The following is a 27,987-nucleotide window of genomic DNA, read 5'->3' on the forward strand; positions in this document are numbered from 1 at the left end:
CTGTTTCCACTCCTGGGGTCCCAGAGGAACCTTCGCTGGCCGAAGCTGCTGCAGGTCTGCAGAGGGGTGTGAAGGGGTGTCAGCAGCTCACTCACAGCACAAAGAGGGCGGCTCTTCCAGAACCAGGTTCGGGGGGGTGGAGGGGGGCGGAGGCGGTCCCACCCAGGGGCCATCCCCTCGCTCTGTACATACCTGGCTATCCAGTCCAAGCAAGAGAAGCATAATAAAAAAAAGGATGGACCAAAACGTGGGCAGCGGCATCATTGTCACAGCTTTCGGGTAGGCAATGAAGGCCAGGCCAGGACCTAACGGAAGAGAAGATGGGGAGGGGCAGAGGGGAGACATCAGCGCCCAAGCCGCCCCGAGCCCCGGAGCCACACAAGACACTCGGGTCTGAGGCGGGTCTCCCAAGCCCCAGATGCAGGGTCCCGCCTGGGGGAAGAGGCCAGGCCTGTCTCACTGTGGGGTGGGACGCGCCGGGGCTCAGGCGGGGCCCCGTTTTAGCATCTGTCTCCTATGCAGCAGCACAGGTGGCCTCCTCACACGCCAGGTTCCGAGCGGACACCGGTTATGGGGTAGGAAATAGGACCAAGCCTGGGACTCGGTCTGCCGGCTTGGGAAAGGAGGACCTCCCCCCAAACCAGAGAATCACACCAACGTTTGCTGGAAGGAAGCAAAAACAGGGAGCGTCCTGACTACTAGAGTTATCTGACTACTAACACCCTGTTTGCAAAGAAAAGCTTTCTACTGAAACACTAAATGAGGGGCCAGAAAAAAGAACACAGAACCACGCCCCGCGGGGCCGATGTCTCTTGCGGGTGCATCTGTGCACCCACTGGAGCACCGTCACAGCCAAGGCCCAAAGCTGGAGGGAGGCGAGTGCAGGGCAAGACCCCAGGCGGAGAGCCCCCCAGGCTGCAGTCCAGTCCTCGGCCCACCACCTCCGCATCACGTCACCATACGCCCTCTCGGGGCCTCAGGCTCCCCACAGAAGTGAGGGGCAGGTTCCCATACGTGAACCCCAACGAGGCTTCTCCTGCTCAGATTCTTGGGTGCTGGTGCCATTTCCCTGGTAAAGGGCTCTGGTCTCTAGGGAGGGCCGTGACTATTTGGAGGCAGGAGCCCCACCGGCTCTGGGGGTGCCTCCAACTGGAAACGTCCCCTCTCGCCTCCAGTCGGCCTGAGAGAAGACACCGGGGGAAAGACGGAGTTGTAACCGAGACCTGTGGGTCCACCAGACGGTCGGGAGCCGCCAAAGAAAGGAGACAGGGAGGGCCTGGGCTGAAAAAAAATAGAGCAAAATCCACAACTCAAAAACAATTAAAAAAAGGCAAGAAATGTGAAACGAGGAGGGCTGGAGGGCAGGATATTTGAAACAGGTATCAGGAACCAAATGAATGGTCTGAGAATGAAAAAAAAAAACTTTGGTATAAATTGGAGCCAGAAACCACATCGTACGGCGTTGACCACACGCGTGGTGGCGAGGGCGAGACCCTATACAGCCAGAGTCCCCCAACGTGAGGAAAGCCCAACGGTGACTGTGACCATGTCCTCGGAGGCGATGGTGGAAAACCCCCGGAAGAGGTGGAAGGGTGCTCGTCCCAACCCCAAAGCCCCAGCTGGAGTAGTACCCGCATTTCCACCTGGCTGGGGCCCCCTGGGCCCCCCAGGTCAGCTCCGGCCCGACTGGTAGGCGGTACCGGGAGGAATCAATCCAGCCGCTGCGAGACAGATGTAAAATGGGGCCCTCGCCCCACCTCTCCCCCGCCCGCCCGCTGGGCCCTGAAGCTTCTCAACGGCTGTTTCTGTATTTCAGTTTTGCCTTTTTCAAGCCAGCCTCCGGGGGAGGGTCTGAGCATCCTTCTCTGAAAGCACGGGAACTAGAGAGAGAAGTCGGGGAGACACGGCAGCCGCTGGAGCCCCTGGGGCAGCAGAGATGCCCCGCTCTACGCTTCATTTGCAATTTGCACTCCGTTCGGCTAAATGATTATCTTGTTCCAATGCACTTCGCTCAATATGGTGCTTGTTAAAAGCTTATTAGCGAAATAATCACCCTTGATGTGTCGGCTGTTCAGACATCACCGTGGGGAATAAATGACAAGGTCTTTGAAGTGGACGGGAATAAGAAACAACTTATCTTGACGATGAATACGTATATAAAAGTATCTAGCTGTCCACAGAGAAAGATCTATTTCATATACTGACAGATCTATTGAAAGATCTATTTCACATAATTCATAATCTCCCACTGCCAAATTCCCTCCATGCTCCTGGCGATTCCCCATCAATCAGAATTGGTTTGCAAGCCCTCAACCGGAAAAAAAAGCCATTTGCAAAGGAGATGTCAACTGTCTCCCCTTCGTCACTCTGCCAAAGTGCCACACGCGTGTGGTTATTTCACTTCTGGAAATACTTTGTGTCCTCAGTCTCTGGCCTGCCTCTGGGGGCTCTCAGGGAAGGAAAACTATGTCTGAAGGTCCGATCTGGGAGCGGGGGCAGTGGAGACAGCTGTGGGGCTGAGGCGTGGGCTTGTCAGGCCTGTCTTGCAGTACTGGGCGTGGGAGGAGGGGGCAGGGCAGTGAGCATCTTCACCGAGTAAGGGGGGAAGCGGGGCCTGCAGCTCTGAGAGGGCGGAGGAGCCCAGAGGTCGCAGGTGTGCACGGTGGGATGGGGAGGCTGCAGGGGGATATCCTTGTGTCAGAGGGACCTGTCCAGGAGACCCCAGCTCTGACGCTGACCAGCCCAAGCAAGGCCCTAGGTCTCAAGCCATTGACCTCACCTGCCGTGGTGACATCTGAATGCATGATGCTGGGGCGCCCAACCCCCCAACACTAGGGTCCCTGGCTGGGGAACCAGGACACCAGCCCTTGTTTCCAACAAGGGCAAGGGTAGCGCCATGTGGGGGCTCCAGCTGTGCCTGACCCTGGTCTGTGATCCCTGGAATCAGGGATCCCTGTGATCCCTCACGCTCTCCTCTGGGCCTGGGAGGGGCCTCAGCCTAGGGCCCTCACCTGCTTCCAAGTGGCCCCTGAGAGGTTGTGGGAAGTCAGGTGGTCAGGCTGTGAAACAGCAACAACCACCCTCCAAGTGACCTGAGCAGGATGAGCGGAGGCCGCAGAGGCCAGAAAGGCGGACCTTGGGGACCCTGGGAATAAGGTTCTCACTCCCACATCGAAGCCCCCGCAGCCGCAGAGCTGGGGTCCAGGACTGGGAGCGCCCACGGGCACATCTTAGAACTGGGACACCTGTGCTTCTGACGCTCTAGGATTCTAGCAGCTGAAGCCCTCGCAATTCTCGGGTTCCAGAACCATCTTGCTGGAACCCCAGGATCCCAGCCTAAGACCCCAGGCTTTGAAGACTCTGATTCTAAGACTGTCTCTCCACTGGCAGGTGTCTTGCAGGAAGTGCCCCACCAATGGGGCCCACACCCCAGGGGGGTGATGGTGTCCCCAACAACCTTCCCCCAAACTGGACCTGTCACCGTCCCAGAGGGTGGCCTGCCACACCCCCTGTCCCTCCCCCACCTGGGCCTACGGTGGTGCCTGACACAGGGCAGAGACTCAGCAAATCAAGAAACAGCGGTGGAATGAATGAATGGGTTCGCTTAGAGGGGGCGTGCTGGGAGCAAAGTGCAAAATACAGAAACCAAAGCTGAGAAGGTGGTGATGGAATGCCGATTGGTGGCTGCCTTGGGCCTGAGTTAGGAAGTGGTTTCTGTTGCTGAAACCAGGAGTTTGCTGGAGAAGGACAGGGAGGGGGAAAGACCACATGAGAATAGCTGAATATTCCCCAACTTAACCAACCCCAATGTTTCTGCCGCCCCTTGGGCAAAATTGCAATTGGAAGTGTCTAAAATTTAGCTTTTATACTCTTTGATACTTGGGGGACGTCTTGGTGGGGGGGGTCCATTTCAGAAACCAGGCTCATCCCCCCCACAAAGCCCCCTGGGGGGTCTGGCTTCATGCCTGCAGTACTCGGCTTACACACTAGGTGGCAGTGCCCACCACCACTGCCACCGATACCACCATACCTGACTCAGCCACATCAGCAATGTCCACCCCTTGCTCTTGTGCCATGAAGCCCAGGATGGAAAAAATTGCGAAGCCAGACACAAAACTGGTACCACTGTTCAGGCATCCCAGCAGCATACAGTCCCTATGTTACACATATGTCAGGGAGCAAGTTAATTCACAACACAAGGAAGCCACGCTCCCTACTTCTTCTCTTTTTTCTTTAAACATCATCATCATTTCTAAGGCCCACCAGGCCCGCTGGTGCGACACTTGCCTGTACGAGTTGTACTTGTACTTGTTGTAGCTCCCCAGCGAGGTCATGGCCCCCAGGCAGATGGCGTAGGAAAAGAATATTTGGGTCCCAGCATCGATCCATACCTGGGAAGGGTGCGGGGGGAGGGTGGCAAGGAGAGAGAAAAGGAGACTTTAGAGCCGGCTGCCTGGAGGAGGTGGCGCGGGTCCCTGGCCACCGGGCCCCGAGGACAGCGCCTCGAATTATGCAGGTTCTTGATGCAATTAGAGCGTTTGCGCTGGAATCCAAGCTGCAAGGAATCCCAGAAGTCTAAGAAGGCCCCCAGTCACTCAGCATCAGGGTTAAGAGGCTGGCTTTTGAAGCAGAGGGACCTGGATTCCAACTGTGGAATGATGTAAATATGACTCCTGGAGCCTCAGTTTTCACATCTGTAAAATGGGCTCCACTGCCCTGCCCCACAGCGCTATTTTGCAGGCTCAAAGAGTTAAGATCTAGCCCAGTGTCAGACACATGGTAAGCCTGTAAGTCAAGGCTGCTACCATTACTGTACTTGTTATTCTCTGGGGCCCCCGAGTTGGAAGGGGGAGGAATTCCTGAATGGATTATGCAGGCAAAGCTGTTCTCCAGAACCTTCATCAAGTGGCTCCTGACGGCCAGGAGAGCTGCCTCCCCAGCTGTCCTCTGACGATGGCCAAGCCCTTCCCACCTACCTCCTGCCCAGGGCGAGAGGACAGTGGGGAAGAGACCCGAAGCATCACAGGCCCTTGGAGGCAACCTAAAGGCTGAGGACCCTGGGGACAGAAGGTCCCCAGAACCCCAGATGGGCCAATAAACTCTTCAACTGCCTGCGGTCACGTGGCTGAGTGCCTGGAGGTGGACGTTTAGTATTTGCCCCCCCGGCCCGACCTTCTAAGTGGTCACCAACTCTGAATTCCATCCTCAGACAAGGAAGCCCAACTCTCCCACCCCCACGATGCGGCCCTCAAGGCCGCTGTGGCAGAGGAGAACAGCTCATAGCGACTTCTCTCCCTTACCTGGCGCAATACCTAAAGAAACTTTATAATGGGCCCGCCTCCGGAGTCCTCGATGTGAAAAGATACACGCAGCCGGAATGGCCCACGAGCACCGTGAACAGCCCGCCACAGCCCAGTGGAAAAGTACCAGGGCTGACGGCCCGGCTAGATCTGTGTGCCCAGAACCACAGACACTGCTTCAGCTTCCTTTCCCCACACTGGCCCCGGGTAGGAGGGGGGCCAGGCTGCCCTGCAGTACCTGTGGGTCCTCCAGGCGGCTGATGTCGGGGTACAGATAGAACTTGATGCCTGCACCTGCACCGGGCAGCGTCAGTCCCCGGACCAGCAGCACGAGGAGCATAGCGAACGGGAAGGTGGCGGTGAAGTAGACGACCTGCAAGGGACGAGAGCGATTAGGGGGCCTGCTGCTATTAAATTCGAACATCCTCTCCGAGGCAGGCATTCTGGAGCGGAGCTTGATACTTCCCTTGCTGGGTGACTCTGGGCATGCTGCTTACCTTCCCTGGGCCTCACGTGCCTCACCTGTAACCTGGGTATAATACAATTACCTACCTCATAGATGTACTGAGATTCAATGAAAAAAAATCTATAAATATTTACTAGGCCCGGGAAATACAGGGAACCAATCCCTGCCCTCATGGAACTGACATTCTAGCAGGTGAAGAAGGACACTGCACAATACGACAGTAAACTATTAAGTGTGTATGCCCAGTGGTTGGCCCACAGGACGTAGCACAGATCAGCTAACATTACAACCATTAGTATGACTCATGGTTCAGAACCAGTGTAGGTTCAAATCCCCGCTCTGTCCCCTCACATGCTGTGTGAACTTGGGCATGATGCTTAACCTCTCTGGGCCTGTGGCCTCACGTGTAAAACGGAGGTAAGAGTAATAGAAGGCCCTCACTAAGGGATTAGGCAAGGATTCAATGGAACGATGCTCACAACGTGGTCAAAACAGTGCATGGCACTTAGGTGGCCGCTTAGGTGCTTGAGCAAGAAATGGGGCCTGTCGTTGGCCATGTGATTGTGCAGGAAGCAAACAGGAACTTCTGGAGAGGGGAAACGAGGATGGGGAAGGCCTCCACTTCCTTGGGGGTGCAGGAGGCCACAGCCTTCCCTGGGTCATGCAGCACATCCCAGGCAGGCCTAGGTCAATCAAGGTGGGGACCAGAGATGACCCGGGCCAGGCCTTTCCATCTCCAAGGGCCCCGCCCTACTTTCTCTACTCCTCTTGTCCCGAAAGCACCAGCCTTCATACCTCCTGTAGCCTCAGTTCGTGGATGGATTTTCCCAACTTCTTCTTCAACACAAGAAGTTCCCAGGCAGGGTTTACACCTGAGAGGAGCTCGAAGATGCCTGGCTGAATGGACAGTGAAATCCTGCTATTTCAGCAGGGCACCGGCTGAGCCAGGCCTCCCCAGCACCAGCCCACTTCATGCTCACCACACCCCCAAATCGGTACGTTGGCTAACCTGCTGCTGGAGAAGGAACTGAGACTGGGCAGGGCTCCCAGACTTCTCCAAGCCACCACTGTGCTCAAGGCCTGCACCCAGCAGGCAGAGGGTCAGCCCTGAGCCAAGGCATGAGGCATCTTACTGCACGGTGCAGGACACGCAAAAGTCCGTGGTGACCAGTGGAAATGCTAAGACTAGCTCACAGAGCCCCTGACCCCCTCTGAGGGCCTTGAGGCCAGGGGCCCGGGGAGGGACCACTGCATGGCCAATGCACCCATTTTACAGGTGAGGAAACTGAGACCGAGAACAGGATGAAAGGCCCGTGGCGTTGGGGGAGGGGGCAGTGCCAGAACACTGCCAGGCACTTCTGGACTCAGGCAGGTAACAGACACCGACGGGGGGGTGATAGAGCCCTGAACCTCGCCTAGCTGCCATAATGGAGCCCAGTTCTCAGACAGCTGCCATCCCTTTGAGTAGAAAGAACTAGCAGGGGGCTTTGGAAAAAGGAAAGAAGGAAGCTTTCAGGGCCTGTCGGGCTCAGCTGCCTTCAGTCAATATCACCAGCCAGCATTTATTCAGTGCTTACTGTGTACCTAGTGCTAATCCAAGTGCAGTGACTTCTACACTCACCTGGTCCTGCCCTAACCCCATCTTGAAAGCAAGGAAACTGAGGCCCAGAGAGTCTGTCCCTTGCCCACAGGTCACACAGCATTTAAGCAGCAGAACGGGGGCAGCCTAGAACCTCCTCCAGTGACAACAGCACGGCAGAAAAAAGCCCTTCAACTGGCAGTTCATTCAATCCTCCCAAAGACCAGAGGGAAGCTGGACTCCCCAAGGGCTCTACGGCTCAGGTCAGAATTCAGGCTCAGTGACAAGCTTGCTGTGAGACCTTGGGCAAGTTACTGCCCCTCTCTGGGCTCCATTTACCCACCTGCCAAGTTGGGGGGCTCAAACCAGCTGGGCTCTAAGGTTTCCTCCAGCTCTGCCAGCGGGAGGGGTGGAGTGGCTGAGAGGGTCAGCTGGGGTTGCACAGACTGGGGTCCGTATGCACCTCTGCACCCTCCCAGCGGGTGGCTTCCCCACTCACCCTAGCAGCAGGTCCTCCTGAGGATCCCAGGCTGAAAGGGCCACCCTCCTTCCGCCTCTGCCACACCCTCCCTGGACGCCCCTCTCCCCCGGGCCTCAGTTTCCCCAGCCACCTTACTGTCTTCTCCCGAGGCAGAGAGCCCTCCATTTCCCAGGGACCAGAAGGCAGACGTGGAGGGTGGAGGCAGGTCAGGAAGCCACGGAAGGGGTGAGAGAAGAAAGAAGACCAGCCCGCAGGCCGTTCCTCCCTTCCTGCCGACAGGCCCGCCGGCCCCTAGCTCAGGGCCCGGAGAACAATGGCTGCTGACAGCGGCGGGGCGGAGGGCAGCTGCTTCAAAGCCTGAGGGCCCCCTGGGCTGGGCGGGTGTGCGGGCTGTGGCCAGAGGGCTTTGTGTCAGGGACACAGGACACCTCCCGGGGTGGGGGTGGCTTCCCTTGTTTCCACGTATTTAATTCGTTTCACAAGCACTTATATAGCGCTTGCTGTGTGCCGGGCGCTATGCCAGAGCTTTATGCGTGTTAACTCACAACTGGAAGAAGTAGGACTATTATCACCTGCATTTTCTAGATGAGGACACGGAGGCCCAGTGAGGTCACGTCAGCTGCTCGGGGGCCCAGGGCCAGTAGGTGGCAGAGGTGGGATGTGGTCCAGGCCAGCTGGCTTGTGTGTGTGTGTGCGTGTCCGCTGTCTTCCCCAAACCCAGAACACAACAGCCCACCTGGTTATGCCACCCAGCCGCCTCTTTGGAAAGACACCCTTATTTTGCAGAATTTGTTGCTGAGAACAAGCCCCTGGGAGCCATTCTCTCAACTTCTCCGTGACTCTCCAGGGATGCTCGTGGGAGATGCTGGTGCCAGCCACCACCAATGGCTCTCTGGGGGGGGCCCAGCAGGCCTTCCCACGGGATGTGTTATTTTTCCACTCTTGCTGGCAAACCTCCGTGGCTCCTCTGAGCCCTCGACCCAAAAGCCCTGTGGCCCAACTGCCCTGGAAACTTACAAGGACAACGCTTCCTCATTCCTTACGGACGGTCGGGAGAGGGTGGCTGGCCAGGCAGGGGGGAGATGGGCTTGTTTCCTGCTGCCCTGAGCTTCCTTTGAGAAGAAGGCCTGGGCAGCGTGGGTCACTCAGCCCAGAGACCTGAGGCCGAGGGTCTGGAACCAGCGCCTGGGCAGGTCCTGAGGGTCCTCACAGCACTCCTGTTGGGGGTGGGTACCGCTACTCATTTCACACAAGGGGAAACCGAGACTCAGAGCGGGAAAAGGACTGGCCCCCAGTCATGTAGGCTATAGGGGCAGAGCTGAAACCCCAAACCAGGTCTGGCTCTGCCGGCCGCCCCTGCCTGTTTCTAAGCACTGGACAGAAGAGCTGCCGTGGAGGCTGGTGATGGAGAGGCCAGCGCCTGTGCTCATGTCTGGGACCAAACTGCCATTTGGGTCCACAGAGCTGCACTTCCTGTGTGAGGATCTGGGCCTCTGTGTCACCTCCCTGGACCTTACGTGCTGGGACTCGCATCGGACACGACCGTCAGGCCAGCACAGGGCTGAGGGCGGAGAGCAGGCGACGGGCACTGAGGCTAGGAGCTGGGCTGCCCGAGTTCAAATCCCACCTGTGTGGCCACGACAACCTGTGTGGCCTTGGGCAAGTTCATTAACCTCTCTGCACCTCTGTTTCCGCATCTGTAAAATGGTCGTAAGAGCCACACATACCTCAGGCGTCAGGAGATTAAATGAACTAGTAAGTAATAATCAGCACTGAGAACAGTGCCTGGCACACACGTGCCACAGAGCATTTGCCGCCATTATCTCCATTTCTTGAATGAATGAAGCAGCAGCAAATTCGGGGCCAAGTGTCAGACCCTCAGAAGGCTGAATATTACAAAGAAGGGAACTGAGACCCAGAGAGGCGAAGTGATTGAACTCAGGTCCTGAGCCTCCCAGGACCCGGTGCTCCCTCCTTCCACCCCCTGCCACACCAGGGTCAGCCCCTGGAGCGAGGCCCTGGCCAGGATGAGGCTGTCCTGCTGCCCATGGGCCCAGCCCCCATGGCGGCTGCGAGCCTGGTCTGTGGCCAGGGCTGGAAGTCCCGGCTGGCGATGGGCGGATAGGCAGGCGGAGGGGCTTGAGGAAGTCCACTGAGCCTCACTGTGTTTGTCTTGGCTTCTCCCGGCTGGCCCAGGCCCTGCTATTGTTCTGGGAACCACACCCGCCCCTGGGGGCCTGGAGCCTCGTCTCTGGGGGCGGGCAGGGGGACCTCTAGCAAGTCACGTCCCTCAGCCCGCCCGCGATGCAGCCCTACACCCGCTTTGACTCTACTCTCCGGCCCCAGCAAGTGTCTCAAGCACTGCTCACCGTTCCTAGGGGACATCAGCTCCTCCATCAGACTGGGGGCTCCCCGAGGGTCTGGTCATTCACACCTCCGGGCCTCTGCACGGCTCACCCTCACTTCCTTCAGATCCTTGCCTCAAAGTGCCCTTCTCGGAGAGCCTTCTCTGGCCAACCCCCTTGAAACTGCACCTGACACTCCTGTTTTCCTCCATAGCTCTTGTGGCCAACTGACTCCTGTATGGTTTACACCTTCCCCTTGTTGCAACCAACAAGTCTGTCAGCTCCTGGACAGCAGGGATTTTTGTCTGTTCTGTGCACCCCGGGCCCCATGCCCACGGCAGCGCCCGGCAGATGGCAGAGGCTCTAAGCACGCGTGCGTAAGTGTGTCTGCAGCACTGCTCGGGACCAGGGTCCACAGAGCTTCCTGATGGGCTCGCCTCCACGTGGGGAGCAGGGACTGGCGCCTACTGCACAGTCTGTGCCGAGCACTGTGCCGGGTGCTGACACAGCTTGCTTTAACTCTCACCCGTCTCTGGATGAGGAAACTGAAGTTCAGAGGGAGGGGCGACCTTGGACAAGTCATTAAGGAATCCCAGCCCAGTTCCCTCACTGTTCAAAGAGAGGTGGTAAGGAAACCGCTCGCACACAAGACGGTGGAGGACATGGAACAAGACTGGAGGACGTGCGTCCCAAGGAGCGGCGGGAATACGCCACGTCCCCTCTTCCTGCCTCTCGGGGCGGGTGATGTCAGCGGGGGTGTGCCCGTGCAGATTTCTGAAGCCTGGCCCGCTTCCTTTCCAGATTGGGTTTTAGGGTCGCAGGTGGCTCTATTCAGAGAAACCGGCGGAGGGCGTGGGCGCGCAGGCCTCCGTGCTCATTCTGCCTCCACCACCGGGGACCCACCTCTTACCCGGCGTGTCCCAGAGTACTGTTGGGGTCTCTTCAGATCCATGACTTTGCCTAAGGGCCTCTTTGTCTGGGGTGAATGTGTACAGCAAAGGCCCCTTCTCCAAATGACTTCACCCACTGCCCATCGATGTCCCTCAAATGCCACCTTAACTTACTCTTTTGACCTTTGAGGGCTTTTTGATCTTAAAGAGATTTTCCCCCTATCGAGATGCAAATGACGGGGGTCGGGGCATGATAGACGGGGGGCACGTAGGGCAGATCAGCCAACACCTTTGCTGTGGCTTAGTGCCCTGGGTTCACACCTGTGATCCCAACAGAACCCTCTGCACGAATTTCTGTCATCAGAAAAACTATGGTGTCATATCAGCCAGTGTCTTGGTTATCAGGTAATTGCTGTGCTCTGCTAACAGGTAACATTTTTGTTACAGGCTAACATTTTCATATTGACAATATACCGCTACACCTAAAACCTGAATTATAAGGTAACATTTTAATCATCAGCTACCACCTTGGCTAATAGCTAACATCTTGGTCATCATGTAATATATTAAACAGCAGCAGATACTTCAGTTACAACTAACACTTTGGTTATGAGCGAACGACTTAATCATCAGTGAAAGCTTTCCTTAATAACTAACATCTTAGCTACCAGCTGAAATGCAAATCGTAAGATAATTCAGTTAATCTGATTTAGCAGCAAAAATCCCAGTTGGTGCTTCTCAACCCTCAGTGTGCATTTGGATTATCTGGGGAAAGTGTTCAAAGGCAGCTTCTGCTTCTGTTGGCCTGGGGTCAGCCCACAGGTCTGCATTTCTAACGAGCCCCCAGGGGATGTGGAGGCTACAAGGGTGCATGGGGTCGTAGAGAAGCTGGTAATTAACAACGCAGTTACCAGCTACCTTATCAGTGGCATCTCCAAGGTTTGCTATCTGCTAACATTCACACTGCTGCCCACTCCCTGACGGGGAACCAGGGGTGTGTGGGAGCCTGTGCAGGCTCAGGAGAGCTCACAGCTCAATTGCAGGAACTTTTTTAGCTGGTCGTTGAACCATCAATAACTTCTAATTGGACCTGGTGGGGATATTTACATCATGAGGTGGGCAAATGGCGCACACCAGGGCTCTGTATTTGCTGGGAGGACTGGTTGATCAGGACCAGTTTCGAGCAGGAAGGCCTGGGGGCGCAGGAGATGGGGGCCGGTCTCCATGAGGCAGGGGAGGGACAGGAGCACAACTCACTTTGCCCGTGGACTTGACGCCCTTCCAGATGCAGAAGAAACAGACCAGCCAGACGAGGAGAAGGCAGAGAGCAAGGTCCCACTTCAGAGCGCCCAGTTCGTCAATTCCAGAAGACAAGCTCAGCACATTGCGCCTTCAAGCAAACAGAGCCACAAGTCAGACGGGCCGGTCAGGGGCCGAGAGAGCTGACGCCTGGATTCCAACAGGCTGGGGCTCAAATCCTGCCTCCGAGCTGTGGAATCCCATTGGTCTAGGGAAACAGTTAACACCTGTGTCACAGAGTCGTGGGAGAGGCCAACGAGGGTATAGCTTTGGACTCCTGAGTCAGGCGAACCTGGGTTCTACCCAGCCAGGCCTCGGGCAAGTTAAGTTAAACCCCTAAGCCTCAGTTTCCTCATCTGTGAATCGAGTGCTGATTCATGTGATTGATTCTCGCAGACCCTTCCTCAGTGCCCACTGTGGGCCAAACACTGGGTTCCCACGGGGCTCCACCACGCAACCACTGACTTGGGGCTAGTTATCCAACTGCCCGACCTCAGTCTCCTCATCTCTAAAATGGGAACAACTACCCTCCCCCAACATTCTCTGTCCTGTCCCTCTTTTATTGTACTCGCCCCTGTTTCTTACCTGGATCTCTCACTAAAAGGTAAGCCTCAAGGGGGCAGAGTGTTTGTTCTATCTGTGGCTGTAGGCCACTCACACACCTTTTTACAGGGTTAGGAGAAAGCTCACTCGAAGTATCAGATACTGGCCTGGGATGCAGCCAGCAGTCGGTAAACCTCAGCGGTTGTTACTGTTGTGGCGCAGAGACCCCAGTGCAGCTCCAGACACCTACCTAAGTAGTGCCGTTTCCGCCCCTGCTCCCTGCCAGGGTTGTGAAGGGCTCAGAAGGAGGTGAGTGGACGGTCTGAAGGATAAGCAGCACGAGGCAGCCACCAACCCCGACCAGCGTCACATGGCAGAGCCTGGCTCTTCGGAGTCCAAGAAATTTGCTGCCCAAGGCAGACGCACGCAACACCTACTCAGACACACCCCCGAGGGGCAGGAGCCTTCTGAAGCTGGGTTGGGATGACGCAGGACGCTGGCAGCCGAGAGACCACGAGACCTAATGCCCAGAAAGTGTCCCCACGGTCCCAGAGCTCCGACTGCTGTGGCAGTGACCAAGGGCAGCCACACCGAGCACAGGGACATCGGTCCACAAGGGCCACTGCCACCGAAGTCACAGGAGTCACAGGAGATGGGGGCTCGTGCTCCCTGGGGAGAAGCTGGGTTCCCTCTAACGAGTCAGCTCCCGGTTCGAGGGCCACAGTCTCAGGGACGAGAGGCAGGAGGGGCGTGCGACCTCGCCCTCAGTTTCCTCTTTTGTAAAACACGAATACTAGCTCCTGCCCCCAGACCATCCCCAGCTCTCAGTTAGTGTGTGGGATGACCCCACGGTCAGGGCTCGGAAGGCCCACTGGCCCAGGACACTTTCTCATTGCTTTTTCCTTTTTTCCCAAAGAAGCTTCAACACAAGGACCTTGAATAAATCCAAGATTCCCACCTCAACTGGCATTCAAGTGAGGCCTTTCTTCTGGTCACACCGACATCAAGGGGCTCCATCAACGAGCTTTTCTAATTTACCTCATCTGGTCCAAAGATTAGAAGTCACTTGCCCCATTTTACAGATGGGGAAAACTGAGGTTTGGAGAACCAATCATCCACGGACACACAGCCACCAGGTGGCAGAACTGCCACCCTACACCCGGGCTGTCTTGACTCCCAACGCCAGTGTTCTCTGGACTCCACTACCTTGCCCCTCTGGTTAAGAGAGAAAACAGAGCCTAAACTTTGAAAAGAATCTCTCCAGGCCTTGCTTCAACAGCGGTCACTGGAGCCTCAGGGCAGGGGGCATCCTCACAAGGCAGGCTGTGGGCCAACCGTGTCCCGGCTGGGGCCCTGCCAAGCACGTGGGTTTGGCGGCTACAGCAGCTTTAGAACAAAAAGCCCTTCCCCGTGCAGCCTCCAGAGCTCGGCGCCTTCAATGAAAGCCCAGGGCCTGCTGGGCAGCAGCCAAGGACTCCTTGTGAATGGGCTGCGTCGGGTAGGCACCGCTCCACCGCCAGGCACACCATCCCCGTGCTTCCAGGGAGGCTTCCCATGATGCTCCGGACGACCAGCGTCCTTCTGTCTCCCAGGCCGCCCTCTCACACTGGACGTCGCCCTCAGGTGAGAGTCTGTCTTGCCTACCAGACTCTAGACACACCACGGCAGGCACACAGCAGGGGCTCAGCCAATGCCGAGGGGGTGCCCAGTCACAAGACGGCCTTTCCTTTTCTCCTTTAGGGCAAGTTGGCCAAGAGCTTGAAACCCCAGAGCCCCAATTCTGACCACACCCAGCCCGCGCCAGGTCACTGGTGCCCTTCTGCGTTCTCCCACCACCGTGCTGGGCAAACCTGTGGTGCCCACTATGGACGGGAGGCTGCCACACGGCCTTGCTCTGGGCAGCTGACCAGCCACTGAGGCCACAAGAGGGAAACTGAGTCACGCACTTGCTTCTCCACTGCTGGTGGCAGTCCCCTTTGCGGTGCCCTCCTGCGACAGTTTAAGGCACGTTTTCTGTGACCCAGGGGTTCTATCCTAAGACTCTCCTACAGTTACATCTGCAGGTGTGGCCAACGACAGGGTCCACCCCCAGCGATTCATCTCCACTCTGTCGGAGGGAGCAAATGACTGGAAACCATCCAGATGGCCATGGGTCGGGGCCCAGCAGGCACTGAGCAGGCTCCTGGCGAAATGTTGCGCAGCCCTTAAGACCTCGGGACTCTCCCTGTGTGCTGATAAGGGGTGACGTCCCAGGGGCGAGATAAGTGAACAGAGAACAGTGCTGAGGCTGCCTCACTGTGCGGAAGGCGGGCACACGTGCTCAGATTCGCAGACTCTGGCGGACACACAAGACAATGGTGCAGTCGCTGCCCCGGGGGATGCAGGGGCGGGGGTGGTGCGGGGACTCACTTGGCAGTGAATATGTTTTTTAAACTATTTGAATGTTTTCAACGTGCTCATATCACCTTTATAAAAATTACTTTAAATTCTTAAAAATGCTTGCATGGGGCCATGCAGACATTCTAGGAATGGAGTGAACTTGTCTCATCAAACAGCAGTTGTCGTAACAGAGCCCACTGTAGGCTCGGGGCCAAAGTAACCGACATCCTTTCCAAAGTCATCTCAGGGATAGCCGAGGAGGCCGGAGACTGTGTGAGTCCATCTGAACCCTTTCTTGAAGGGACCCAGTTTGAAGGACCCTTCCCTGTCGGGCCCGCACAGGCTCAGCCACGAGGCACAGACCAGGATCTGTTGACCCTTCTCCCTCTGGTGCATGGGAGTGCTCAGTACTCTGTAGAGTACTGTGCCCCAGAGGGACTGCCATGGTGCACTGCCCCTCACCAATGCCTCCTAACCTCGCCTGGAGGCTGCACAAGTTACCCCAAATCTGGCCACATTGCCCCAACATTGCCACCACCCCTGTCCAGGCCCCATTGCTCCCCAGGGCTGTTTCAGCAGCCTCCTCACTGGTCTTCCTGCCCCCACTCTCACCCCCAGTCTGTTCTGATTAAGACAGAATCTGGCAATACCCAAGTCAGGTGACACCCCACTTCTGCTCCACAACCCCCATGGCTCCCACCTACCTGCCCCATTCCTTTTTGCCTCCCTGAATAAGGTGACCAAATACTCTATCATTCAGACCCAGACATCTTAAAGAGCGAGCGTGGTGCCTATTAATAAGAGGCTGGGACCATAGGCATAAATGGGACCTGTCCAGGACAAGCTCCGTGTGTAGCGGTCCCATTTCAATGCTCATCCTCGTGGCCCCTTCCCCTCCTCCTTTAGCCACACTGGCTTCTGGAATGTTTCCTGAACAGGTCCAGCACGCTCCTGCCTCAGGACCTTTGAACTGGCTGTTCCCTTGGCCACTCATTACATGACATGCCACCCCACCACCTTCAGGTCTCTGTTCAAATGCCACTTCACCAGGGCAGCCTTTCCTGGCCACCCACTGTAAAAAGCATCCCTGGTCACTCTCCTTCCCCAGCCCTGGCTTTATTTTACATCACTTATCATCGCTTGTATATTACAATTTTACTTGTATCATCTGTTTAATGTCTGTCTGTCCTACTAGAATGTCATCTCCATGGAGGCAGGACCTGTGTCTCTCTTGACCACTGCTGGATTCAGAACAGTGCCTGGCACACAGTGAATGCTCAATAGACATTAGTTGAGTAAATTAATTATACCCATTTGGTTGATGGGGAAACTGAGGCTCAGAGAGGTGCAGTAATTCATCTGAAATTACCCAGATTAAAAAAAAAAAAAAAATCAACCCTAGGCCTGGTTCCTTTTTCTGATCCCACCCTGGGGAGCAGCCACCCATGCACTGGGTACCATGCTTCCCTTCGAGAGGGGCCCCAGCATCCCAGGCTTCCCTGCATCTCTCATACAGAGAGGAGGAGACCTAGAGGTGAGCTGCATTCTTGTCCAAGAATAGTAATGATTCATTCCAGGGTGGGATCCAAAAAAGAATCGCCTGGACGGCTGTTTTGAGTCGGCCGCCCCGCTGCCGTCCAGCCGGCACTCAGAGATGTAAATACGTCCTCCGAGTGGGCCAAATCGTTTCCTTTTGACTGCCGGCCAGCCATTTATTGGCGATGGCTCTTCCCTGGAGACTGGCGGAGGCAACAATTATAAAAGAGCCCATCCGCCCCAAGCATGGGGCCGCACAGGGCTCTCTCCGCCGTCTCTCCCTTCCGATAGCTGCAGGGGAAGATTGGCTGAGCAGGGCTTGTTTGCAAATATGACTCATTTCTTTGATTCTAATAAAGTCTAATGATATGTGCTGAGCTCCCAGGGGGCTCTGGAGGAACCGGGGAGGAAGGCATGGCTCCAGGATGATGGAGGGCATTTAGCCAGATCTGGCCCCACCCGTCTTCCAGGGCTGGGGGCGAAGCAGGACCCTCGGAACTGAGGTGACCTCAGAGCAGGGGCGAGCAAGGATGAGGCTGACTGGGGGCAGAAGCTCTGCTTCCCCCTCACAGAGCGATTCAGAGTTAAATTATAAAGCCAGTGTGAAATGACTGTCTCAGGGGCCCAGGTGGCTTTCAAGGGAGAAGGGCATCTCACCAGCTCCCGCTGATAGTGCTTTAGTGCTGCAGACGGGGTAGGCGTGGGGACCCAGGCCAAGAGAAGACCCCATGCGTAACCTGACAGTGGGGTCACACACACACGGCACAATGTTACCTGTGACCGTGGACTTGCCCTGGACTTATGGCCGGTGGGGACACAGACCCTGGAGGTGGCGTCCAGTACTGGACGCCATGTGTAGCTATGTGTAGCTGCCTGTGTAACCTTGGGTAAGTCACTTAACCATTCTGGTCCTCAGCGTTCCACCTAATAAGCCATGCCCAGAGGCTCCATCGTCAGCATACCGCTTGTTCTAGCTCCTTAACACTGAGCCAGGCTGTGAGGTGTTAGGACCACGCTACCTCTGAGCTCTGGAGAGGTGGTGACTGCACGGAGGCCAAGCAGCAGGGACCCCGGGCCAGAGTCACTGTCCCTGCTCTGGGAGACAGGAGCATGGCCCGTGGCTCTCCAGCAGCTCCTCTTGTAAAACCAGAGCGGGCAGAGGGGCTGGTAGGGATGGTCGACCAGGGCCTTTCCTGTCCAGAGCCAGGAGGAAGGCTTAGCTCTGTGGTGTCTTGTTATCTGGAACCCCAGGTAGCTCCCGAGCACTGTCAGGCCTCTTTTGCCGAAAGAAGGGCCAGCTCAGGGGCCCGCGTGTCTGGTGCAGATGAGAGAGGTGAAGCCAGTGATGGCCGGGGCTGGGCTTTGGCTCGAGGGGCCCGGAGACCAGCCTGGAGAGGATGCTTACTGCTCAGCAGCCCAGTGGGTACCGGCCAGCGACACCTCAGTCAATTCCCAGCAATTCTCCCTCAGTGGAGATCCCAGAGTTAGTCACTGCTGGGCTGGTGGCTATTTTCAGGGGAAATCATATAAGCTAAGTGTCACCTTAAAGGGAACCCACATACTGAGGGCTGAGCCCTCTGAGGCTCTGTATACAGTAGGCACTTAATATATGTCCCAGCCTCTCTCTCACCAGTGTGTTCCTTGAGTAAGTCTAGAAAACACAAATTCAATCCCATGACTCCCCTTCCCTCCTCCTTAGCTTCCGTGGCTCCCCCTCTTAGAGAACAAAGCCCAAATTTATGTGCCTAACATCCAAGGCCTCCATCCTTCTCCCTGGCCCCATGTGTCCTATCCTCCGGCCAAACCAATGACTCACTGCTACTCATGTGTTTTACGAACGCTGAGCCTCAGCATGGCTGTTCCTTCTGTCCAGGATGTCTTTCCCTCTCTCTTTTCCAGCCTAGTGACCTCCTACTCATCCCCCAAAGCCCAGCGCACATGGCCCCTCCATTTGCAGATTGGGAAATGAGGCCAGAAGGGTAGTGACTTGTTGCTCCAAGCTACACAGCCAGGTGGATGCAAACATGGAATGAATAAGAATCAGCACTCAGTGAGCACTTACTCAGTGCTGAAACACTCACTTAATCCTCCCTGGCTGGGCAAGATGATGATCATGGAAAAAGCCACGAGAGGGTTCTAAGCCGAGAAATGACGTGTTTGGATTCACAGCTGACTGCAGAGATGCAAAGGTAAGGTGGAGAGAGCAATAAGAGGCCATGCTGGGTCCGGGAGAGGGATGAGGGGGTCCTGTGGGGGAAGGGCGGCAGTGCAGGTGGGGAGGGGGGCTAGGCTCTGGATATGCTTTAAACGGAGAGCCAAGAGGACCGGCGAATTGGATGTGGGGTTTGAGGCAGAAAGGAGTTTGGGATGATTCTTAGATATGTTCCCTACTTAAAGGGCCTCTGCAAAGATGGGACGAAATGACAGGGGCAAGTCCCTGGGACGATGCTCACGGGAGTCAGTTATTCCACACGAGTTCTCGTTCCCTCCCCCTCTTTCATGCCCAAGAGAAGGGAAGGCCCTTGAAGGCAGGTGGCCTCAGCCTCTCCACTCTCACGGGTGGCAGGAAGGTCCTCTCCCCTCCTCTGTGGACCCCAGTCCTCCCTAGGCTTCTAAAGAGGGAAGGTTATGCGTGAATGTTCAGGTGGGCTCACAGAACCCTGCCGGGGCCCAGGGGAGGGTGCGAAGGCCAGAGCGGGAGGGGCGGCCAGGTGGGCGGCCGACATTCTCTGGACTGGGCGAGTCTATGTGGACCATGTGAGGATTGGGAAGGTGACTGCAGGACCAGGATGTTTCCAAAGATAAATCCTGTCAATGTCTTCTGGCTCAGGAAAGGGAGCTCGGGCACTCAGAACGGGGGTTCTGGAAGGCAGGAGGCCTAGAACCCCCCAGGAGGGCCCAGGCTGGGGGACAGGCAGGAGAGGAGGCACAGGTATGGACCTCCCGGCTCACGTGAGCTCCTTCCCAAGAGCCCTCGGGCCTGAGATACAGGGCACAGCCCCTTTGTAATAGCGGGACCATACGGGCACCTGAGAATGGGCCATTCTTAGTCCCTCTGAAGTTGAGTTTCAAATGTCCCCAGGGGGCAGTTTTATCCACAATGAGGACACTAAATTAGGAGTAATGGCCCACATTTATCAAGCAGGCTCTCAGGGCTGGCCATACATGAACTTGTTCCATTAGGGCGGCCCTACAACCCTAGGAGGGCAGGGTTATGATCTCCCCAAGTATAGCTGAGGACCCTGAGGCCCAGAGAGGAAAAGGCATCTGCCTGAGTTAGAAATGGCAGAACAAGGGTTTCAACCCAGGTAGCCGAACCATGCCTGAGGCAACGAGGCCCCGGTGGGCACCTGAGTAGCCGGGCGAGTGCCAGGGCCCTAGGTGGTCAGGCTGTGCCAGGCACGGCAAAGAACGGACAGGGCTGTGGTCTCGGGCCCCATTCAAGTGAGAAGAATGAAGTACCTGCATTTCTTTGTCTATAAACTCAGCTGTCCAGAGGGTGGGGAGCAAGGGGGGGGATGTGTCTGTAATGGTTTTTGTCTGCAAGGGGGAAATATGTCCATGGAAAAGAGCCCCAGTTCCAGGAGCCCGGGTACTCGTGAGCACATACTGAAGGCCCGCGTGTCAGGAGACGGACGTGGACCACCTGGGTGAGGCCGACTGGACCTTTCTGGCCTAAGATTCCCCAGCCCTGGTCCTAACGCTTGGCTGGGACCAGCCAGCAGTGAACTCCCTCTTCTGTGGGCCTGCTCCTGGGCCAGGTTCTAAGAGGGGGAGAGACACCTTGAAGCAGCAAATCCACACACAAAAGAGAGGGAGTCTCATCTTGTGATCATGAGGGGCCGCCCCCTTCCTTAACACCGTCCCCTGCCCCTGGCTCTCAACCCCACGCAAGGCCTCACCTGTTATTTCCAGGATCGAAGGGACTACTGAGCAGTCAATTTAATAGCTCATGGAGAGCAGGAAAAGCAATGCACTAATACATTTTTGATTCATCTCCAAGCACTGTGTTAGAAGGACTTCCCGGTATGTCAGCTAAGAGCTACCCAAACTTCAGGCCTCCATGTTCTGCCTTTCTGATGTTTGGTCTATGCGTATACTTCAGCAGTTACTGACTCTATTGTGGAAAACTGCAAAAATGCCCATAATTCTCCATTCCTCTCATAAAGAGACAGAGCCTATTTCCCCACCTCTTGAGTCTGAGTCTTGTGGTTGTTTTTGGTCAAGGAGACATTAACAAAAATGGTGCAAACAGAGGCTTGAAAAGTGCTCCTGCACTGGGACTTCCCCATCTGTTGTTTTTGGAATGCTGAGCCACCTAGGAACAAGCCCAGGCTAGCCTGCAGGGTAATGAGACCATAGGGACCAGTTGCCTGTGGCACCCCAGCCAATAGCCAGCCAACTTCCAGAAGAGCTACCCTGGTGCCCTACAGCTGACCTACTAGCGAGGAAACCCAGCAAAGACCAGAACTGCCCAGCCAAGCTCAGCCCAAACTGCCAAACAGCAGAGCCGTGAGCCAAGTAAAATAAATGGCTGCTTGAATGTGGGGATGGGTGTTACCCGGCAAATGCTAACTGAACATATTTTTCACGCTAGCTACTCACCTCTTGACTTGAGTAACTACTTCAGCTTCATATATGCATTTTTCTCTGTGCAAAAACAGGTTTGATGTGCTAACTATATTTTTTCTAAAATACATTAAGAAAACTATATCATTTTCAGACAACATAAGAACATATACCTGCCTTTGGGAAACAATCCTCACAGAGATCCCATGGGTGTAGGAACGATTCATTCCCCTCATTTGACAGTTAAAGAAACTGAGGCTCAGAAAGGGGCAGTGACTTGCTGGAGGTCAAACAGCCAGTAAAATGGCAGAACTGAGGTTCGAGTCCAGGCCTGTCTGAGACCAAAGGCATGGATTTATCTCCAGATCTGTACCCCTCCTTCCGCCCACCCCGCCCCAAGAGAGTGGCTCCCGTATCCCTGGGGAGAAGACGAGGGAGTGGGCTGTCCACTGCCTCCTCCCCTGCCCGCTCCGTCCTCCGCGAGGCCAGCCTTACTCCCAGAACTCGGTGACGGGGGAGGTGAAGTTGGTGGTGCTGAGGGAGATCCACAGGCTCTTGTTCCTGCGCAAGGTGTCTTCCAAGCACTGGGGCGTGTTCCAGCTGTGGTTGCAGTTTGCCCAGGGGAGCTCCGACTGGAAGGACTGGAACAGGTAGTACGTGGCCCAGGCCAGGATGATGATGTAGTATATGTTCAGGAGGGACACAATCACAATGGAGGCATAGCCGATGCCTGCAAGTGTGGATAAGCGAGACGAGCATCAGAGGGAGGCCAGACCCACCACAGCCACACCCCCAACCAGAAAACCCTGGAATCTGCAGGCCTGGGGCCAGAAGGGGCCCTTCAACAGTGACCAGCAAATATCTGTAGGATGAATGGATGACTGGATGGATGGATAGGTGAAGGAATGGGTGCTTAGATAAATCAGATAGTTGGATGAATCGAAGGATATATGAAAGAGGGATAGATTGATGGATAGATGGATGGATGGATGTTGGAATGATGGATATTCACTCTGTTGGATGGATGTATGGATGGTGGTTGAAGGGAAGGTTAGGTAGGTGAACGGACGGATGAATGAGTGGATGGGTAGATGGAGGATGGTTGGATGGATAGATGGATTGCCTAACTATTGACTAGTTTAATGAAAGAAAGGTTTAATGGATAGATGGATGGGTAGATTTACACGGATGACTGAGTGAACAGACTCACACATTCTCCCACCCCTGCCAATTATAATCATGACAGTATTATCTTATGAGGGCATACTAGGAACTAGGCACAGGACTAAATGTTATAATAATAATAAAGCTACCACTGGTTTGGGGCTTACTATGTGTACAAAGCACTTTTACATGGCTATGTCGTTTTGTCTTCATAGCAATCCTTGAAGTAAGCATGTTATTTCCATGTAACAGTTGTGGAAACTGAGGCACAAAGAGATTAAGTGACTTTCCCAAAGTCACGAGAATTAGCAAAACGAGGAATTGGGACTTGAAGCCAGACAGAACGGTTCCTGAAAGGCTTCTCTTCTACCCTCTGCTGCTTAGAAGCTACTGGCTCCCTTATCCTTTAACAACCCAGAGAGGCGGGAACAGCTGTGTGGAACGAGCAGCAGCATCACGTGTACAAGGTGCTGGCGTGACCTGCGTCAGGCACGGTGCCACGCGGCCTGCATGAGGCTCCATTGTACCTGGCAAACAGTAGGTGTTCAATAAAAATTTGCTGAACCGATGAACACCAGGCCCCAGGTGACCTTTGTCCCACACTCACCGGCAAACAAGGGGCAGATCTTTTCCCAGCAGGTGATGCCCCCTTCAGAGGTGTACTGGCCTATGATTACCTCCAGGAAAAACACAGGCAGGCCGCCCCCAAACAGGAAAATGAAATATGGTATGAGAAATGCACCTGCAGAGAGAGAAGAGTGGGGTGAGGCGCGGCGGCTGTCACGGGGCCGAGGCTGTAGGTCTCCTTCCCAAGCCCTCCCGGCCAATGGAATCAGAGGGCATGGGTGAGGGACATGAGGGTAAAGGCCAAACTCCTAGACCTGGCTGAAACCTCTCCGGGTCCTGCCCACCTGTCCAGCCGGCATCACCCTTCCTGGGTGCCCTCTTGCCTTCTGCAAATCTACCAGGTGCTTGAAGTCCCTGAGCCTTTGTTTAAGCTGCGGTGCCTGCCCACCTGCCTGCCTTCCCCACATCCGTCCACCCGAAGAAGGAATGCTCAGCCCTTAACACCCGTTTCAAACGGGCCTCGTTGACGCCTTCAGCTAGCCTTCCCCGGCCCCCAGGGCAGGAAGCTGAGAAGAACTTATTAGGAAGGGTGATGGGAAGCGAGAGGTGGGCCTCTCCAGCCGGGGGTGGGAGCCAGGGGACGAGGGAGGGGCAAAGAATTGGGCAAGGGTTCCTACCTGGTGTCCACTAATGGCTTCAGCGGGTCCATAAACCCTTTGAAACTGTGGGCAACTTGGGTCTACGTGTATGTACTTTGTTCTGGGGAGCGTGTAGGGTACTCATCAGAGTCCCAGAGGCACCTGAGACCTACAAAAGGTTAAGTAATCAGGCTCGAAGGCAGAATTTCCCGAAAGGTGGTTCTCCTGACGGGAGCAGCTTGCGCATGCCCAGCTCTGCCGGAGCGCCAGCCCTTGGCCATGGGCCGCCACGAGGAGCTGGGAGTAAGTTCTTACTACCAGTTCTTACTGTGTCAGCAAGGAAGTCTCCATCGTGTCTGACCAACTTGAACTTCTCCAACAGGAGAGGATTCTAGCTCAGAGCCTTCAACAGGTAAAAAAACAAAACCCAAAAAACTCAGACCAACCAACTAACCAGCTGACCAAACAGAGAATGTACACTTAAAAAACACCTTCACCTAAGTGAAGGGGTCTAAAGGGACAAACTTCCAGTTATAAGATAAATTGGTCCTGCGCGTGTCATGTATAGCATCGTGACTCCAGTAACAACATATTGGACTGTGCATTTGAAAGTTGCTAAGGGACTTCCTGGCGGTCCAGTGGTTGAGACTCCATACTCCCAACGCAGGGGGCACGGGTTTGATCCCTGGTCAGGGAACTAAGATTCCGCATGCCGCACGGCGTGGCCAGAAAAAAACAAAACAAAAAATGGAAGCTGCTAAGACAGCAAAATCTTAACAGTTCTCATCACAAGAAAAAAAAAATCTGTAACTATGTGAGGTGATGGATGTTAACTAGACTTACTGTGGTGATCATTTCTCAATATAGACATAAATCATATTGTATCCCTTAAATTAAAACAGGGTTTTATGTCAATTCTATCTCAATAAAACTGGAAAAAAGTGAAAATTAAAAATTTTAAAAATCTTCACTGTATTTTTTTTTCCTGGATACCACCTTTCCATTACGGCAAATGATACTGGCTTTTTACATTTAAGGTGGGAAACCAAGCTTGCTTTTGAACTACATTTGGTTTAAGTTAGAAAAGCAAAGGTTAAAAAAGTTGTAAAGGAAGGAAGAGTGGGGAGGTGCAGAGCTGTGAGGGAATTTACAAAGGGGGCGTGTGAATATCTGAGGCTTGGGAGACTCCGGCCTGGCCTCATGGCACTCTTCAGAGATGGTAAACTGGAGGATCAGAGAGGGTGAGGGATCTGCTCAAGGTAACACAGTAAGACCCTGACAGAACACCACCTGATTCCTAGTCATGCTCATCTCCTGCTTCTGAGGAGTGGGCTGGGGGCTAAGCAGGCTGACCCGGGGGAGGTGAAGGTGGGAGCCTGGAAAGCCAGGCATGGGGAGGCCACCCACGCTCTGGCTCAACCCTTCTCCTCCAATGCCACTCTCTGCCCAGCCCAGGCTCACCTCCACCATTTTTGTAGCAGAGGTACGGGAAGCGCCAGACATTGCCCAAGCCGACGAAGCCGCCAGCCACGGACAGCACAAAGTCAATCTTGCTGGCCCACTTCTCCCTCTGCGGGGGCTTCCCCTCAGCCTCATCCTCAGGCCGTGTGCCTGGGCTCTTCCCTGGGGATGGCTTCAGGATATCCTTGTGGAAGTCTTTGAGACACTGCAGCTTCTCCTTGGTGGCCATGTTCTCCTCGCTTTCTGTGGAGGACAGAACAGAGTGCAACGTGCGTCGGTAAGGGACACCCTGTGTGTCTTAACACAACCCGGCTGGCCGGCTCTGGCCTGCTGCCGCCTCGTTTGTCCACTCCTCTGACCTCCTAGGTGATTGGGGGACCTAGTGATCCAGGGACTGACAGGTGCCATTCCCAACAGAAGTAGCGGGGCCCACGCCCGGCATCCCCGAATGTCACACCGCACCCTCCACCTGCAGGGAGATAAGCATGAAGCCACCCAGCCCTGGCAGCATCTCTGCAGAATACAGCACCCTCCAGGCAGGTCTAGGGCAGCTTCCGAATAACAGCCTGCCTGCATTTTCTAGAAATGATCTCCAAATTTCAGATTTGCACAGAGAGTGACGCCTCCCATTTCACTCACAGCTCAGCACAGGACCTGGCCCACAGGAGGTGCTCGTTCCTCACTGTTTAAAGAATGGATAAACACAGACAAGTGAGGAATGGGGTTTCAGGCTGGAATGGAAACGATATTTGAAAACAGAGTTTCCATCACATACAGAAAACGGATGCTTATAAAATAGATTTGCAACTTATTAACCAGTCACATCTCTGCGGCATAAGAAATAAGGGATTTGCACTGGTCAGGATTATGGAAGAATGCAGGTTAATCCCCACGTGTCCAGCCCTCTCTCTCCATGCTCTGGCCTGCTCTGACCCCTGTATCATCCAGGGCCCTGGCCCTCTGACTACCCTGTGGGTTTCACGAGGGGAGGCCCCAGGGGATATCAAATCTCTAAGCCCCCAGGAGCCGTTCACAGTCACCCTCAGCCCACCCCTGCTGGGACCCCATTTTGGAGGAGGTCGGCCACTGGCCAGCGCAGCGCCCCTGCTCTCTGTACTTCTTCAGGTCCCCGAGTCCTCGCCAGCCTGGCAGCTCGACCTTGAGGGCAAGAGCATCCCAAGTCCCAGCGCAGTGGGAGAGGGTGCTTTCTACCCCCACGTGGCAGAGGACCACGAGGACAGATGAGCCTTAGTTTCCCCACCTGCAGAATGAAAAGGATGATGGCAGAGGTGACCGACTCATAGCTAAGCAGCTCTGAACACAACCTGCTTGTTTTCGTGATCCAAATCAGTGGCCAACACTGAAATACCAGATTCCAGAGAAAAGGCGAGATTTCTAGGTTTTCTTACAAAATTGGAAGGTGGGCCACGTTGGGTTCACGATCCCTACAGTGACCTCCAGCTGGACCAGAGGCGGCCATCACCCCGGCTCACTGGACCTGTCCAGGGGCGTCTGAGTCCTCCCGTCACAGTGGCACTAGCTGAAAATCCCTTCCTTGCTTCCTTGTTAGCGGTCTCCTCCACAACTAGAACAGAGGCTCCGTGGCACAGGGACCTGCCTTGTCCACGGCTCAGTGCCCCGAGCTGGCGCACAGTAGGTCGTCAGGCAAGGACTGCTGGGTAGATGGTTCCCAGAGTGTGTCTGCAAGCAGCTGGGGCCAAGTACCAGCCCCAGCTCTGCCGCTTCCCAGCCCCATGACACTGGCAGGTCCTCGGCGTGTGGCCCAGAGGCACTGGGGCAGGGCAGGGCGAGGGCTGCCGAGGGGACGCGCTGGCCTGGCCCCAGCAGTGGGCCCTCCAGGGCCATGCTCTGAGGAGAAGAGGCACGCAGCACAACAGAACCCCCGTTCCCCCACGCCTCCTTCCTCTCCTGGCTGGGGGTGGGGGACCCCGATTGTTTCGCTATCTGGCGGTGAGCAGACCAAGAAAAGGCTTCCTGGAGCCGCCGGGCGGCTCACTGGGCCTTCCTCTGTCTCCCGGCGACGGCATCCGCAGGCCTTTCTTTGCCCGCTCCCTCGGGGCGACGCGGGGTTCTGCCGAGCGCACGGCTGCTGTAAAAATAGCCCGGGCGGCCAGCATTGTTCCAGCGCTGATCCGTGCAGCCCCCGATAGTTATCTGAGCAGCCCATTGTGGGCCGGCTGGATGGGAGCATAATTGGAGGATGTGGGACTCCACTCCCTCCTAGTGGGGATGTTTTCCAGGGAATGACCCCTGAGCCTCCTCCAAGAAGGGCCGGTGCCGCCCTTCAGGGCCCTCCTTGGATCGCGGGGCCGGAAGGCACTTCACCAGGTCAGCCAGACGGAGGGGGGAGGTGTCCGGCTTCTGCTCACATGGGCTGGGGGCACTGGCGAAAGCTACCCTGAGTCCTGGCTCTGCCCTCTGGGCCCCAGGCCCACTTGCCACTCTGGCCCTCAGAGAACCCTCTAGAAACATGAGGCAGGGAGCAGCAACAAGCTCCCTAAGACCCTTGGCTCCAGGTTCTGGTTCCATATAAGATGAGACCTCCGGCCCCCTTTTCCGCACTCAGGACCCCATCTTCCCGACGCCTGTACCTGAACCAGGATCGGGGGTGAGGCCTGTCATGTCCTGGTGTTGTAGTGGTCTCCTCACTCCTCACTGCCAAGGTGTACCTGCAGATGTGTTCCTGCATCACTGCCACCTGTCCCACCTGTGGCTGCTGCCATCACAGGCTCACCTGGCCATTGAGAAC

General features: G+C 55.6%; 1 protein-coding gene across 3 annotated transcripts in view; it reads right to left on the bottom strand.

Moving 5' to 3' along the window:
• The window catches only part of SLC6A6 (solute carrier family 6 member 6), an 80,345-nt gene that overhangs the window by 16,092 nt on the left and 36,266 nt on the right, over positions 1-27,987 (bottom strand). Inside the window, exons 3-10 of one of the 3 annotated variants that reach the window (XM_060023113.1) lie at positions 25,218-25,456; positions 23,159-23,293; positions 21,883-22,117; positions 12,319-12,451; positions 5,539-5,673; positions 4,288-4,391; positions 4,031-4,155; positions 193-305 (exon numbers count right to left, since the gene is read on the bottom strand). In XM_060023113.1, the coding sequence (XP_059879096.1) occupies positions 193-305; positions 4,031-4,155; positions 4,288-4,391; positions 5,539-5,673; positions 12,319-12,451; positions 21,883-22,117; positions 23,159-23,293; positions 25,218-25,446 (1,209 nt within the window). In that variant the 5' untranslated portion in view covers positions 25,447-25,456. Of the gene's footprint in view, positions 1-192; positions 306-4,030; positions 4,156-4,287; positions 4,392-5,538; positions 5,674-12,318; positions 12,452-19,936; positions 22,118-23,158; positions 23,294-25,217; positions 25,461-27,987 lie in introns of those variants that run through there. The other 2 variants (XM_060023112.1, XM_060023114.1) reach the window with 2 other exon arrangements.

This window comes from Delphinus delphis, chromosome 10 (assembly GCF_949987515.2).
Source record: "Delphinus delphis chromosome 10, mDelDel1.2, whole genome shotgun sequence".
Classification (NCBI taxonomy): domain Eukaryota; kingdom Metazoa; phylum Chordata; class Mammalia; order Artiodactyla; family Delphinidae; genus Delphinus; species Delphinus delphis.